General features: G+C 37.5%; 1 protein-coding gene across 8 annotated transcripts in view; it reads right to left on the reverse strand.

Moving 5' to 3' along the window:
* The window catches only part of UTRN (utrophin), a 576,638-nt gene that overhangs the window by 459,748 nt on the left and 99,113 nt on the right, over positions 1–17,777 (reverse strand). For all 8 annotated transcript variants that reach the window (XM_050787306.1, XM_050787309.1, XM_050787310.1 and 5 more), the window contains one exon: positions 3,111–3,172. In XM_050787306.1, the coding sequence (XP_050643263.1) occupies positions 3,111–3,172 (62 nt within the window). The remainder of the gene's footprint in view (positions 1–3,110; positions 3,173–17,777) is intronic.

Below are 17,777 nucleotides of genomic sequence, written 5' to 3' on the forward strand. Positions count from 1 at the left end.
GCAGATTCTCACAGTGGTCCATGTATTCAACGATAATTTTCAAACAAGGTAAGGTTATCACTCTCAAACCAATGTGATAATAATGTGTGTTAAAGACTTTATTTAACTCATTAATTAATGAGGGACCCAATAAGGTGTTACAACCAGTTCAGGGGAAAATTTTTAAAAACACATGTTTTATATAAGAAAGATGAAAACTGAAGTAGATTTGCAATAGATGCAAAAACTGGTCTATCCAAGGAGCAATAATTAACTGCTTTCCAAATAATTTTCATTTTTATGGATAAGAATCACTTGCATACCTATTTTCCACAACTTACCTAGTTGTAATGTAGCTCAAAAATAATTAAAGGCAGAGATAATTCAGATGCCTGAGCTAACAGGACACCCACTAGTCTTTCTTGCCCATTGTAAAGTCTCTCACCATTTTTTCCAACACCAATAACAATGACTTAGAAAAGAGACATGTCACTCTACATAGAGTAAGTGGACAATTTTGAATATATGTACATATTGGAATTAACAAGACTTGATGTTTGATTGAGACTTTTGATGGGAAGGAGGCCACAAAGGAAATATCCAAACAAATGCCTGTTTTAAAACGAATTCCTAAATGGCAGAAGGTGCCATCAGCACAGGGGCCCTGTTGCTCTGTTTAGGAACCCACACTGTAGGGGAGTAGTGGACCCACTGAAAAATTATATTGTAAAGCTCACCACAATGTGCCAAAGGACACGGATTTTAAAAAATTCATTCCCTTCAATGGGATTTTTTTTTCTTGTTCTAGCCTCTGCATTACCTAGTAATACCAGGCACAAATACAGTCTTTCCCCAGCTCAGCAAGGGTTAAGCCACATGGGAGTCTATGGAAATCTCCCGGTCTAGAAATGTGTTACTCTCTCTTTCACTATCCCCAATTGGAAGCAGTTCAGCTTATGGTCTTAAGACAGCCAGAGGAAAGAAAAAATAATGTGAATGTTTAGTGTCACTGCCATGAGCCTCCCATCTCCAAATATTCATAATTTCTCAGACAAATTCCTTCTAGGTTTTGATTTCTTGCTAGATGAAAATAAAAGTTTTCAGAGTCATCCCACTTTTGGTAGTTTTTCTCCAAACACCATCTCCAAACACTAACACAGAAACTGAGCTCAGAAACTACCATCTCCAAACACTAACACAGACACTTTTAGCTAAAAGCTTTTAGCTAAAAGTTCTGTGTTCCATAACTATAACTTTTACTAAAAATGATAAAAATTACCAAGTCTTTTCTAGTAGTTTGGTAAGAAATACAAATATCCCAGGGCAAACAATTTAAATGGGACTTAAAGCCCCCATTTATATTGCAAAATAATAGACATTATAAATGTACAAATTTAAATATCAAGTTCGTTTAATAAACTAGTCTGGTACTACCAGAGTTTGTTTTATGTGAGGTCTTTTTAAAGGTGTCAATGATCCGCCATAAACATTGAGAACTTTCTTTTCAATTATTCTTTCTCAGTTCTCGTCTCTCTTCCTCTGCAAACCCTTTTCATGTCCTATCGTACTACCTATTGCTCTCCATTGTCATACATAGGTAAAAAGTAATTTACCCAGTTTCAAATGCTTTCTAAGCTTAGCTCTACCAAGTTTAATGCTTTCAAAACAATCTTCAAAATTAGTTCTAAGGCAATTCTTCCCCAAAGACTAAATTAAGCTGCTAAAAACTGCTTCACTTGTTCTATCTAAACAATTCCCGTGTTATCCTCTTGAATAACCAGGATGAATAATCTTACTTATACGAGCAATCATGAAACCACTGGAATAAAGCCCCTCATATCAGACTCCCAGTTACTAAAACTACATTCTCTGGAAAATGGTCACATGCAGATGAATACTTCAAAAGTTTTTATTCATGTTAAGCCCGAGATGCACATATGTTACCTGTGTCTCTGGAATAAAACAGATTAAAATTTACCAAAATATGCCTACATGTGCTTTGGAATAATCCTACACATATAACTGCCAATTATGCAAGCACCTTTATGTTCTAATTCTCTATATTTTTAAACCTCTGTCAAAGTTAATTTTCACATTCCTTACATACTCACAGGCAAGATAAAATATCCCTCAAGATAAACTTGTAAAGCCTAAGAAGCAGTGAAATCAAATAACCAACTATAAATATTGGGATGTGGGGCATTTTTTAAACTATGCTGCTACTCAAACTAACCTTAAGATATCCTCATTTTTTCCTCAGGAAATACCAATGTTTGTCTCCCTGACCTTTACAACTTTCGAAAAGCAACCAAAAATTTTGAAAAGCAAGTCTTCATTAAAATAGCTTTTATACTGTTTAAAAGACCATAACAGTGTTTCTCTGAGAAACTTCTATTTTTCATCTTGCTATAGAAGAGTAACACAATCTGTTACCCTGAAAACTCTCTTCCCACCTGAGGCTTAGGGCACAAAATTCCAACACCAATAACTAAGAGATAATCATATTAGAACAGATTTGAAAATAGCACTGACAATTCCTCTCTTCAGCATGGTCTGCCCCTAAGAAAAATTATTGCTCAAAGCATTGATTATATTCTAAATAGTCAGAAATGCTAAGAGCAGATCTTTGCAGGGGAGGGGGGATGGAATTAAGGAAGTACACGAGAAAAAAAAAACCACAAGGCAGATAAATATTATTAGCCACATCTACAAGAATAAAAATCCATAAATATTTTTGACAGGGTAGAAAGACTTCCTGAATGATAACATTTGGTTTTAACCAGGCAAAATGAAATCATAATCCTCTTAACCAAGGGAACACAAAAATTTTCCCAATGATATATCCTTTCCCAGATGTACCCAGGATTTGCAGAATCGAAAGCAGCTAATTGTTGCCTTAAATATCTGGAGAAGGCCAGGTAAAAGTCAATAGCGTCCCATAAACTATGTATGTGAGAATTTCCATTTAAACATATTTTGGAAGAGAATAAAAGAAGAATAAATGTATCTGCATACTTAGAAGACTTCTGCTAGGTGACATTTCCTGGGGAAAATTTACTGCACTTCCAACCAAACTCCTTCAATCAGAATGACGCATCCGAACCATCAAAGTTTTTGAAAGTGTCGGTTACCTTTGAAAATCGAGCATTTATCCATTTGGTAAAGGTTTTCTTCTGTACATCATTGTGTTCATCTGTGGAATGGAAAAAGAAAGAGAAGGAAAAAGTATGAGAGTCTGTACCTTTAGTAAAGCACCAAATAAGGTTATCTCTATCCTCGAAGAGTTTAAAATAGTCCTATTAGTCAAGCTCCTGGAGCACAATGATGCGCAGCTGATGCAGAATGTGATGACTGCCCGGTTCACCTATGGAGCCCAACACTGCCTACAACAGAGGGAGGCTCGGGCACCTTTCCCAAGGGACCAGGCTGTCTCACCCTAAGCCCCGGAGTCCTGCCATCAGAGACCAAATCCAGGTTTATGGGATCGAATCAGGGACCTACTTTCCAGCTAGTACCCACAGCACTTTCTGCTACATTTTGTTGAAGTAAAATTTCAGCATAATCAAAATGTCTTCATGTTCAAAACAAAAATTAAAGTTATCCAATAAAAACTCAGGAATTCGTGACTTCCTCCCTCTTCATACTGGTCCTACACCCTCTAGAATGACAGCATAAGGTTTATGGTCAATCTTGTAACCCATTTTCCTGTAGTAAGATTGACATGAGGTTTTAATGATCTTGATCTATACAAACTTTTACAGGTAGAAAAATCAGAAGAATTTAAAACCATTATCAATTTTGGTTTTGATTACAAATTAATTTTATAAGCCATAAAAAATGAAAAGTTACTTTAAAAGACTGACCACCCTGAACTTTTTAAAGATGGGTAGAAGGATTTGGTTACATATAAGAAGGCCGTGTGGCTAACAAAAAGAGAAAAGGATTTTCTCTAGAACCAAGTAGACAGTGTCCCAATCCATTTATTGTGTGACCTTGGGTCATTATAACATCGCCTAGCCTCACGGTTCTCATCTGTACAATAGGGATAAATAATATCTAGTTTGCAAGAGCACTGTAAAGGTTAGTGAATATAAATGACAATCACTTGACGAAAAGCTGGTGTCCAGCTTGTTATAATGATTATAGTAAAAGTGTAAGCAAGGCAGATAAATATCCATTGGACCTCTTCAGATCATACTCTCTTCCATCACCACTCGATTTTCTGTTAAAGCCAGTAAAAGAGTCATTGTTGTCTTAAAGCCTACAAAACAGCATTTTGACAATCTCTATCAGTTGTTCAGAAAGCTGTCTTTTTTTTTTTTTTTTTTTTGTTTTTTTTGGTTTTTTTTGTTTTTTTTTTGTAGTTTTTTTTTTTTTTTTTTTTTGTTTTTTGTTTTTTTTTTTTTTTTTTTTTTTTTTTTTTTTTTTTTTTTTTTTTTTTTTTTTTTTTTTTTGTTTTTGTCAAGGAGTATCTACAACAGTGCAGAAAGGTGAGGCTCCATCCATATGTGTGTCCTGCCTCCTCTGCCACCTTTTATACTGCTGGGCTGCCTCCCACATCGGAACAGCAAAATAATAATGGAGGAGGCCCAGGTGTGCTTGGCCCTCCAGCATCGATTCCACATTAAATACAGACCTGCTCACAAACCTCTACTAGGATCATTAGACGTTCATCTACCACTTCACCCAGTCTGTGGTCTTTGATCCTCACCCCTTTGTGGAAGGAGAGTTTGTAATTAAAAGGTCATTCCCAGAATAAATATAGCAGCAGCTTCAGAAAAAAAAAAAAAAAAAAAAAAAAAAAAAAAAAAAACGCATTTACAACTCCATAAAGGTAATTGGAGACCTTCTCCAAGACACTAAGGGAGCAAGTGGTATAGAAAACAAAACTGCTGTTTAAGAAACTCCTTGATGTTAATGGTGCTCAGAGGTGACCTTCCTTCAAGAAAGGACAGCAAAGACAGCAACAATCCCTATTTCAAGCTTTATATTATCCGATCAAGGCCACATAAGCCATTTATTAGCCAAGAGAAAGTGCTTACACACTGAATGACCCTTTGCCATCTTCATATCAAAGAGGGACACAGCAGAGATTATACTCAGAATACAAGGCTACCACCACACATCAACCTGAAGAAGGCGCTATACCAGCCTCACCAAAATGAATTTAATATTAAATATCAGTGTTTAGGGCATTTGGAAAATCCAATTATTTGTCCCACTACCTTAAAAAGATGTATTTTTATAAATCTGGTTATATGCAGTTTTATTTAATCCTATGAATAAAAAATATAGAAAGGTCATAAATAAGTATTAAATTATCTTAATTTGATAACATTCACACAACTTAAGAATTTGAGGCCATAAAAAAGGAAAAAATTATAAGAAATCTCACTACATTTTACATTTTCTTAACCTATTTCCAGAGCATTTAACTTTCTTATTTCAAAAACATATTAAAATATCTCATACTATGTAGGTTTCTCCCCAGATATAAAGTGGACAAAGAAATGAGCACTTTTACCTTATCAAATGACAATAATCTTTCCATTTTATCACATATACAATGAAATCAAATTTATGGATTCCCATTCTTATGTTTGTAAAAATGAATAAGATAATGTTTCAACAATAGTCTTTATTTTATGGGTCAAGTCAATGTCAGAATATAAGTCCAAGTAACAAATAAATTATTCGTCTGTAAACAATACATTTTCTAACATCCAAATGTTTCAAAAATACTTCAAAGTTTATAAATACACTTCTGCATTCATTCTCTTGATACAGTTAAAAATGGGGGAAAGGGTGTACATATTTCAAAGACTAGTTTGCATTTTCCTTTTTTCAGACACACACACATACAAACAGACATACTTATTATTTTCTACTAGACAGGAATTCGGTAAAAAAACAAGAATTTGCCTGTGGCTTTTCAATTATGAGATTTAAATGTAACAAACTTGCCACACTTACTAACCTCCACATCACAACAATTAAGGTAAACAATCTTGGCCTAGATCTGGGGGGCGTAAAAATAGCAGACGGGTAACAGGATAACTAAACTTCTGTCATGCTATTCTGATCAGCCATTTTGTCTGCCTAGAAAGTTATATGGAACTTCCACAGTCTCAAATTATTTCAATCCTCATTATCAAGCCAATTCGTTATTTTAACTTCTCCAAAACAAAAATGTGTAAGAATACAACAAACTTACATATAATTTGATTATAAATAGATATGTATAATATTAAGCGAATGAGTATAATTTCTACTGCACATAAACCTTCTCCAAATGTATTTTCAAGCTTCCAAATTCAAACCAGTGTTTTCCTTAGGCTTGGATTTTTGAAAACCATTTTGTTTCTGAAAGCCTTTGCTGGCTTAGCAAATCTTATCCATTAATGACCTTTCTCCATTAGAGGGATGAACACGAGACTGAATTAGAAGAAGAAAAATGTGTTAAATCCCTTAAGGCTGCTTTTCCAAATTCTTCCTCTAAATATTTTGCTCTTCTTAAAATGCTTTTGACATGCTCACACAGATCCAAAGGCCTTCACTGCTGCCTAGCCTGGAATTTTATTTCTGTGATAGGTAAAAGAAGTAAAGCAAGATGCATCAACAAAACTGCTTGATAAATCTTCAAGGAAACTGGTTTGAAAATGTTTTCACTTCACCAGCTCAAATGCGTATTGAAAATTGTTTTAGCAGAATGTAGCAACATATCTCAATTTAAATCCTAAACTGGAAATGTGGCAGAGAAATTAGGAGTTGTTTCCCCTATGAAAGCACACAAATCACCTCTAAAACTCCACTGTTATTAGAGAGAAAGCATTATCCTCTAGTACACCATTTGAAGCAATTTAAGAGTGTCCAGTTGGCTGGCACTAACGTAACATGAGTTCCCTAAAGTGCAGCTATTTAAAAAAGAAGCACCTAGACCTTTAGCCAAGAAAGAAATCTCTTATTGGATGATTTTAAACTTGGATTGATTTTATCAAGGCCTCTTTCACACACACAAAATTTAACACACCCTAGAAAGCCAATTTCTCATTAGCAAAGAAGATTATTTTGGGAGCAACAAAAGTATTTCAGATCATACTCTCATTTCTTCCTTTTGTGGGCCCTACATGTGAATCACCCCCAATATAAATCTGCTGCTCACACTTAGTTATGCCATTATGCTCTCTTGTTTCATCATACCCAATCATACCCAAACACTAATTCATTTATTCAAACAATATGTATTAAAATATCAAATGAAAATAATAAATATTATATAATAATCTATAAAATATTATAAATATGTAGACAAAGAAACAAAGCCAACAGGAGACAGACTGCTCTCAAACAGAATGTTTAACCTCCCTGAGTTTCTTTCAAAATCTGACATCCTCAGAGGACCTAAAAAAAGCTAAAATTAAAAATGTAGTTTTCAGAATTGTCAAAACTACCTAAGTGTACAAGAAGTTTAGATAATTAACATTTCAAATGATATTTTTGTGAGTTTGCCACATTTAAACATTGAAGTTATTAAAGCTAAAACCCACATTTAAAACAGACTTTCACTTCACTCTAAAAAGCTAAATACAAGTTGATTTTTTTTTAACAACATACTTTGCTTTAGTTTACAATGGACTAGTTGCGTGGGGAATGAATCCGATGGGTAATAATAACACAAGTGGACCATGTCTTCCCAAGATGCTGTGCCACCTCACTGGCTATCAAACCTGTGAAGCCGTTATAGTCTCATTTCTTCTGAGAGAAGAAGCCCGCAAGACAGTGAGCTATTCCTGGTATTTCCTCGATCCCAGAGGCTGGCTCTTCATGCTCTAGCCAGCTGTTCCTCTTCTCTCAGTCCTGCTATGTATACATCATAGCTCCTGGGTGCTTCTTCATAATAACCTGACCTGCCATACAGATAATGATCCTGATATCCAGACTGGCCTGAACAATTGAAGTAGTATCATTGTCCTGGATAACCAATAATTGGAGGGGAAAAAAAATGCCTGCACATGCTTCCATGATACTCTTCAGAGGCCCTTGAGTGTGCACTAATGCAACAAGAATCCCAGCCAGATGCCCAGTGAAGGAAGTCCCTGGTGAGAATAAGTGAAAAGGCACAAGTGTGGCCCGACAAGCAAATCTGTTTAGTACAAGGAAGCCTAAAATGTTGACAAAGGCTCCAAGGCAATGATGGTTGTTAAGAACCTCTAAAGCAAACAAAACTCCTGGGAAAACCTACAGCACAATACCTTCCGAAGCCAGGTTCTTCCAGAAATTAAAGAAGATTACAAGAGCAGGTACACCACCCCAGGGAACAGGGAAAATGTGGTGATGACACAGGCAAACCATCTACTTCCCAGTCTTCTTTCCAGATTATTCCTTTCCAGAGTGTGGACATCGTATTAAAATACAAATGCCAATCATCAGCAATGGTGAGCAGGAAAGAGCAGGCAATGCTGCCTGCCAGTCTTTTTGCTAGTAACTCCTCTCCGCCCTAAGGCAAGGAGAGGTGGAAATGGTGGAAGTGAGAAGGAAAAAGAAAACAACTCCACTTGTCAAAGAAGAAGGCTGAGGCAGAAGTAAATGAATTGTCCAGCATCACCCACCCAGCAAATGCTGGACCACAAACAGAACTAGGTCTAACTGACTGTGGAGTCTGTGTTCAATGCACTTCCATGTAGGAGGAGGTTAAAGAGGGTTTAATGAAAAAAAGAAAGCTTTAAAACATATCTTGAATAATAGACGAAGTATAGTTCATGCAAACATGGGAAGGGCATTCTAGACAAAACAAACCTTATCAATACCTCTTCATTTCAGCCTCAGATTCAATACCTCACAAAAAAGAACATGTTTAATATAATCGTGGTATCTACAAGAAAACACAGAGGGCTATAGCATATAATGATGTCAAAATAAGGCTAAGATAATCCAAATTTCAGGAAGTTTTCAATCCTGAAAACTGTTTATGCCTATAAAAAAAAGAAGAAGGGTATGGAGTTAAAATATATGCTTTAAAAATGTTCTTGTAATAAAATAGAGATTATTTGGAAAAAAAATCAACCTCCTTAAGCAAGCACATGCTCTGCTGGCATGACCCAGTGACCCATCCACTCTGCCTAAAACTGAAGGCAATTATGGAGCCTTGGGGTTCTAGAATGTCTACAGCCACATCTGGACTGCATTTAGAATTTACATCATTTTCAGCATCAGAGGTCAGAGGAATTTTTTTTTTAAGATGGAATTTCGCTCTTGTTGCCCAGGATCGAGTGCAATGGCGTGATCTCAGCTCACTGCAATCTCCGCCTCCCAGGTTGATGCGATTCTCCTGCCTCAGCCTCCCGAGTAGCTGGGATTACAGGTGCATGCTACCACGCCTGGCTAATTTTTGTATTTTTAGTAGGGACAGGGTTTCACCATCTTGGCCAGGCTGGTCTCGAACTCCTGACCTCATGATCCACCTGCCTCAGCCTCTCAAAGTGCTGGGAGTACAGGCGTGAGCCACTGCACCTGGCCAGAGGATCATGTTTGTTCCAGCTGAGAACCAACCTAACCCACCAAAACTATCCGCCTTACTATCACGGAGCCACAGAGGATAGAAGTAGGAAGTATGGAAGAGGGTGCCTGATGGGATCCCGTCCTGTGACCAGAGAGGTCAGGGGCTTACCCCTCATGACACACAGTTGAATGGTGCCATAAATCAAATCAGGATCCATGTCTCCTTACCTAGCTCTCCTCCTACTCACAAGACTGCCTCTTTTTAAAAAACTGTTTTATGAAGGTATAAAATTCACCTACCATACAATTCACCCACATACCTACCATACAACTCACCAACCATGCAGTTTACCCATTTAAATTCACCTACCATATAATTCACCCAATTAAAGTTTACAATTCAATCGTTTTGGGCCCATTAATAGATTTTTTAATTGTGGTAAAAGATATATAACAATATTTGTGATTTCAGCCATTTTAAATCATACAATTCAGTGGCATTAGTTACACTACAATGTTATACAACCATAACCACTATCTATTCCCAAAACTTTTTCATCACACTGAACAGAAACTCTGCAGTCATTAAGCAGTAAGTCCCCACTCCCGCCAGCCCCTGGTAATAGCTAATCTACTTTCCATCTCTATGCATTTGCCTATTTAAGATATGTCATGTAAGTGGAATCATACAATATTTGTCATTTTGGGTCTGGCTTATTTCATTTAGTATAATGTTTTCAAGGTTTCATCCATGTTGTAGCTTGTATCAGAACTTCATTCTTTTTTAAGGGTGGAAAATGTTGCATTGTATGTATAAACTACAGTTTCTTTATCCGTTCGTCTAAAGAGGAGCACTAGTTGACCACTTTTTGGCTATTCTGAACAATGCCACAATGAACACTGGTGTACAAGTATCTGAGTTCCTGATTTCAGTTCATTTGGGTATAGATGCAGGAGTTGAAATTGCTAGGTTAATATATGGTAATTCTATGTTTAGATTTTTGAAGAACCAGCAAACTATTTCCCATAGCGGCTGCATCGTTTTACACTTTCACTATAATGCATGAGAGTTCCAATTTCTCCTATCCTTGCTAACATTTGTTATTTTCTTTAAAAAAAAAAAAAATGTATAGCCATCCTAGTGTAAGACTGGCTTTGAAAACAGAAACTACCAAACGAAACCCCCAAACTTAGAGACCTCCTGAAGACTTTCTGAATGAGTTCAAGTTTAACAGCATGCTAACCTGAAGAAGCTGGGGTTCAGAAATTGCTTTTTCACATTTAATCCATACCATATTGCCAAATGATTGATTTACTCTCAAAATAATTATTTTCAGAATTAAATGTAACCATTAATTCCATCTTCTAATTTTAGTTTATTTACTTCTTAACCTATTTTCTTTTCAACAAACAAGTTTTTTTAAACAATGTATAGGAATATAGGAGATAATGTTCTTCTACTTTCGCTTTCTAGAGCTGCTAAACTTAAACTGAAAGAATGTTTCTAAGATTTACAGGCATCTGCTACTGTTTGAAACCTTTCCTCTAGAAATATATTTTGCCAAAAAAAAAAAAAAAAAACCTTTTCTATCAACCATATTATATGTGTTGCAAATGTGGAAAAACAGACTCCATTTATGGGGGTAGAGACTGTAAACCTTACATACAAATACTTCACTTTGAATTTTTTTCCTGGAGTGAAGATTTTCATTAAAATTGCTAGCAATGTCATAGAGCAAGGAGGGATTATTTAGGAGACTTAGTCATATGAATTAGTCATAATGATATGAGTCACCGTCATGAAAAGCCAACAGAAACTATTTTTTTATTGATTGACAAAAGGCTAACCTTACGATAGAAAATTTCTATGAAATCAAATTCGTCTCTTCATTATTATCAAATAAACATCTATTATGTTCTACAAACTGTCTACAGAAATCTCAAGAAAAAGCAATTATTTCATGAACATATAATTCTAGATGTATGAGCCTCGAAAAAAATGAGGAAAACATTTTGAATGTAAAAACCATTCCAGTGATTTGACCTTCAGACTTTCTCATGACAAGTTCTACTTGTCAAAATAGCAGCAAAAATATGTCCTTGCAAGACTGCTAATTATTCAAATAATATTTTTCTCACTTTAATTACTTTATTATTTTCCTCATGTTATGAGGGATCTTCCTCATATATTCATAGAATAAAACAATATCCAAAAAACAGCAATTTTCAAACAAAAAGAAATGTATAAAATATCCGAAGAAAAATTTAAATATCTAAATATCTGCCCGTATGCATATGTAGGAATGCTATGATTTTCTATAGAGCTAATGTAGGAAATCTTTCACTGTATGCCATGTGTCTTCTAAGATCATGACACTGGGTCATCACAGTCAAATAAAAACTATATTGTGAGAGAATACATATTGATATGGTTTGTCTGTGTCCTCACTCAAATCTCATTGAATTGTAGCTCCCATAATTCCCATGTGTTATGGGAGGATCCTGGTAGGAGGTAACTGAATCATGGGAGTGGTTTCCCTCATACTGTTCTTGTGGTAGTGAATAAGTCTCATGAGATCTGATGGTTTTACAAAGGGTTTCCCCTTTCCTTTGCCTCTCATTCTCTCTTGCCTGCTGCCATGATAAAGACCTTTTTGCTCTTCCTTCATCTTCTGCCGTAATTGTGAGGCCTCCCCAGCCACGTGGAACTGTGAGTCCATTACTCTTTTTCCTTATAAATTACCTAGTCTCCACCATGTCTTTATTAGCAGCATAAAAACAGACTGATACACATATATATTAATATATATGATAATTCAATAATAAATGGAAAAGCATCAAGCAGTGAATGAGCACTGTAAAAGCCAATGATAACATTCTGAAGCCAACAACTCCAGTGAATCAAAAGGACCAGCAATATAGTTTGGCTTGCTTCCTTACTTCAATTTAGTCCTCTGTGTGTCAGAGCCCATATGACACCTTGAGAAAGGCAAGACCCAGACAACAACAATCCACATACGTTAAGGCACTGGTCTTTCCATTCTGCCAGACAGGAGAGTCCCCAGGTGGCAACAAAGAACAACGCAACCTGGAAAAACTCATGGGTCAAAGAAAAGTGTCTCCAGCTCATCAGGATTAGACATCTACAAAACTTTAGATAACCTCAAGGGCCACAATGAACATCCCCTCAAACAAAGCTGCCAAGCCTTCTTTACTACACCCCATCATTTGGAGAATCACTGGAGCAAAGACTCTCCCCCTCTTTCTCTCCTCTTCATTTTCAGAACCCACCTCCTTCTGCCTGCTCTACTTTTTCGAACATTGAAACCTCCCTCCGTCATGTATCGTTGAATATTCTTTTTCAACACCCTTCTCTGGACCTGTCGTGACACAGGCCGCCATCTTGGAATTCTCAGCCACAGAGTCTGCCTACTGTACCAGTCTGGGCCCCTTGCACCATATAGGTCAGTCTCTTTCTACCATTTCTCTTCTGGATTGTCTTTTTCCATCTTTTGTTTCTCTTCTTAAAACTTCCTATATAATGTCTATAATATACTTTAAAAGCTTTCAACATACAAAGTGTAATATGCTTGTGTTAAACTAGTTTAAGTCAGAAGCTTCAAACACTCTTGTTCATGAACCTCTAAAAGAATTTCTGTGCACATTTTAAAGTTGACAATTGATATTTATCATAAATTTAAATCGTCAAAAAAGATGTAATTTCTAGCATGTTGTTAAGGAGTTGCAAATTTAGCTCATTCAATTAATAGAAAATGCCTCCTCTGGTACCTAATTAGCAAAAGTCGTCCTCACTGTCAAACTAATCAGCCAAAGCAGATTTATTTTCTGACAAGAGGAGTCTGACTTGGTTTTGGATTTAAAAACCATGTTACAGGTGTTTCCAAATAACATCTCACTTCAGAATTCTCATTCTAAGATAGAGGAATGGATGGATGGATGGATGGATGGATGGATGGATGGATGGATGGATGGATGGATGGCAGGCAGCTGGACACAAAGCCTTGCCCTGGATACAACAAGGCACCAGTCATTTAAAAAAATTTTTAAGGAGTGTTCCTTGTTTTGCATTCTTAAATTGTCCTCTTGTTTGATATCTCACAGCAATGCAGCACAGTAAAGTTTGGGGAGAGTGAGAGGTATGACTTTCTTTTATAAAGTGGAAAAGAAGAATTATGAAAGAAAAGCTAAGAAAGGAGACAGCTAGGTTGCTATCTTGAGTGCCTTAACCACTAGAAAAGCTTGCCACGGTCACAGTAAGACACACATATTCTAGTGTGCAAACCACACTAGAGGCTCACATTTGTCCCAACCCAGTATAACATTCCAGAGAAGTTCAGCTATAATTTAATTAGAAAGGCTAAACTCCAGAATGGGCCACTGAAAAGGCGTCAGTTATCTTTATTTTCATCAACACCAGAGACTTTGTTAAATAATCTAATGAATGTGAGAAATGTGCTTTTACTGTGGCTTAATAATTGGCATAATTAGAATGTTAGAAGTATCCTCCTACTGGTGACTTTAGTGTTATTCAATGAACAAGGATTGGTCAAAATATTTTCTAGACATGCCCCACCATTGATTAAACAGAATATGAAAATCTAGTGAGTCTGGGAGGCTAGATCCCTAAAGGTCCTATGTTCAGCCATTGGCTGGAGGATTTTAGTTATCTGCTGCTGATTATAAGACTAAATCTTCTCCCTAAGACAATATTGTCTAATAAAAATATAATGCAATCACATACATAAATTTAAAAGCTGCATTAAAAAACAGGTAAAATGAATTCTTAGTAATATGCGCTATTTAACCCAATATCTCCAAAACATTATCATTTCAACATATATTCAATATTTTAAAACATCTTGAAAATACATTTTATAGTCTTTATTTCTTACTAAGCCTTTGAAATCCTGGGTGTATATTACAATTACAGCATCATCTCAATTCAGACGATCTACAGTTCAGGAACTCAGCACACAATGCACCAAATTATACAGCTCTAGAATATTGCTGCATTTACTTTAACTGACCTTCAAAAGGACACAGAGCTGCCGGGCGCAGGGGCTCACGCCTGTAATCCCAGCACTTTGGTAGGCCGAGGCGGGCGGATCACAAGGTCAGGAGATCGAGACCATCCCAGCTAACATGGTGAAACCCTGTCTCTACTAAAAATACAAAAATTAGATGGATGTGGTGGTGCATGCCTGTAGTCCCAGCTACTCGGGAGGCTGAGGCAGGAGAATGGTGTGAACCTGGGAGGCGGAGCTTGCAGTGAGCCGAGATGGAGCCACTGTACTCCAGCCTGGGTGGCAGAGCAAGACTCCATCTCAAAAAAAAAAAAAAAAAAAAAAAAAAAAAAAAAAGACACAGAGCTGCAGCTTACCTTACCAACTTTATAATGCAGGCTGTATGAACTGTTTTTCAAATTGTCTTATGTCATTTTGTAATACTTCTAGTCAAATCAACGGACATAAGAACTGGGGGCCAGGCAAGTGACTCACACCTGTAATCTCAGCCCTTTGGGAGGCCATCCAGGGAGGATCCCTTGAGCTCAGGAGTTCAAGATCAGCCTGGGTAACACAGGGAGACTCCGTCTCTACAAAAAATCAAAAAAGTATCCAGGTGTGTTGGTACATGCCTGTAGTACCACTTATTCAGGAGGCTGAGGTGGAAGGATTGCTCGAGCCCAGGAGTTTGAGGCTGCAGGGAATCGTGAATGCACCACTGCATTCCAGCCTAGGTGACTGAGTAAGACCTTGTGTCAAAAAAAAAAAAAAAAAAAAAAAGAACTGGGACTATTTCAAACTCTTTGTTATGTTCGTTGTCTTAAGTTTTATATTTTCTAGTCATTTAATAAAAATTAGTTGTACAACCATTTTGTGAAAAACATTGTACAAAGAAATAATAACATTTACAGAGCATCTAATATGTGTCAGTCCCAAAAGAGATCCAGATGTTGCTTTCAAGGAAGCTGTGGTCCGGCGGCCTGGGGTGGTTGGGGAAGGGACTAAGACAAGAGAAAATTATAACTAATATATCAGGTACAGATACATTCATAAATTCATAGAAAAATATGTCTTGATGGGGATGAGAAATGGATCAGGGAAAGATTTGACAAACAGGTTGCATTTGAGCTAGGCCTTGAATTACTATGTTTGAGGCATGTAAAAATTGTTAGAAAGCCATTTGTAGAAGAGAGAACAGCTACAGCAAAGTCCTAACAACATGATGCAGACACAACTGTGAAGAGGTTCCTTTGGCTAGATGGTTTTTGATCAGAGCTGTGATGCCACTGAATTTTCAAACAGGCTGCATTTAAATTGAAGAGGACTTTGAAGGCCACAGCAAGGGGTTAAATGAGCAGGCAGTGTGGGCCATTGGCTTTTCCTGAGCAAGAGCGTGACATGATCAGAAGGGTGCTTTAGTGAGATTAACATGAAAAATGGACTTGTGGGGAGGGAGGCCGGAAGAAAGTAAGCCAGTTTGAGGCTTATTAGAATTGCCCGTGCTAGACATCAGAGAGCCTGAAAGAGTAGAGGAGTAATGAGACAAGAAAGGGGGAGATGGACACAATGGGTATTGAACTGAAGAGAGAAGGTTGCTGCTGGGACTTGGTGAGGTGGGTGGGCATGATCATTATTATACAACCTGCCTCCCATTCTATTCTCAATTAGACTCTATGGCTCTTAAGAGGCAAAATTTTATTTATTAGTGCTTTTGCCTCACATATTTACCATTTATTTGTGATAAGAACACTTAAAATCTGCTCTCTATGCTATTTTCAAATATACACCAAATTGTTATTAACTATAATCATCACCTTGTACCATAGATCTCTTGAAGTTATTGCTCGTGTCAAACTATATTCTTTGACCAATATTACTCCAAGTCCCCCACCCTCATGCTGGGACTGGACTACTGAATTATTATAAGAGTAATGAAGGACAGGACAGGCACAGTGGCTTACGCCTGTAGTCCCAGCACTTGGGGAGGCCGAGATGGGTGGATCATCTGAGGTCAGGAGTTCAAGACCAGCCTGGCCAACATGGCAAAACCCTGTCTCTACCAAAAATACAAAAATTAGCTGGGCGTAGTGGCGAGCACCTGCAATCCCAGCTACTCAGGAGGCTGAGGCAGGAGAATCGCTTGAACTTGGGAGACAGAGGTTGCAGCGAGCCGAGATCATGCCACTGCACTCCAGCCTGGGCGACAGAGCCAGATCTCATCTCAGGAGAAAAAAAAGAGTAATGAAGGGGAAACGGAAGTGCAAAAACTTCTAAAACTTTGGTAACTTAAAAGATGGTGTCTCTCCATTAAAAAATAAAAAGTGTGAAAAAAACTTTTAAGCACAGAAAGAAATTGATTAAGGAAAGAAATTCCTCTTTGCACCAAAAAATGTGAGAGATTAGCAGGATACTCAGGTGAACTTATCAAGGAAGCCCAGTGTGAAAGGAAAATAAATCTTGGGGCCCCAAAAATCACTAAGCTAAAGAGAAAAGTCAAGCTGGGAAATGCTTAGGGCAAACTTGCCTCCCATTCTATTCAGTCACCCCTCTGCTCACTGAGATAAATGCATATCTGATTGCCTCCTTCGGAGAGGCTAATCAGATATTCAAAAGCATGCAACCATTTGTCTCTTATTAACCTATGACCTGGAAGCCCCCTCCTCACTTTGAGTTGTCCCGCCTTTCCGGACCAAGCCAATGTTCATCTTACATATGCTGACTGATATCTCATGTCTCCCCAAAATGTATAAAACCACACTGTGCTCTGACCACCTTGGGAACACGTTGTCAGGACCTCCTGAGGCTGTGTCACAAGTGCACGCCCTCAACCTTGGCAAAATAAACTTTCTAAGTTAACTGAGACCTCTGTCAGATATTCAGGATTCATACCAGGAAAATGCAACGTTAGAACTGACAGGAGAGCGTCTTCACACTAAGGAGCTCAAACTCTCACAGGGGGCTAGCTTTCCCAGTGTCCATCCATGAGAACTGTTTAAAAGTATATTTTCATGCATAAAGACAACCATTAAAAAGGATACTAGCAGGCAGGGCAAGGTGGCTCATGCATGTAATCCTAGCACTTTGGGAGGCCCAGGTGGGTGGATTGCTTGAGCCACCAGCCTGGGCAACATGGCAAAACCTCATCTCTACAAAATAATACAAAACGTAGCCAGGCATGGTAGCGCATGCTATGGTCCCAGCTACTCAAGTGGCTGACGTGGGAAGATCACCTGAATCTGGGGAGGTGGAGGCTACAGTGAACCGTGATCGCACCAC

The sequence above is a fragment of the Macaca thibetana genome, chromosome 4 (assembly GCF_024542745.1).
Source record: "Macaca thibetana thibetana isolate TM-01 chromosome 4, ASM2454274v1, whole genome shotgun sequence".
NCBI lineage: Eukaryota > Metazoa > Chordata > Mammalia > Primates > Cercopithecidae > Macaca > Macaca thibetana.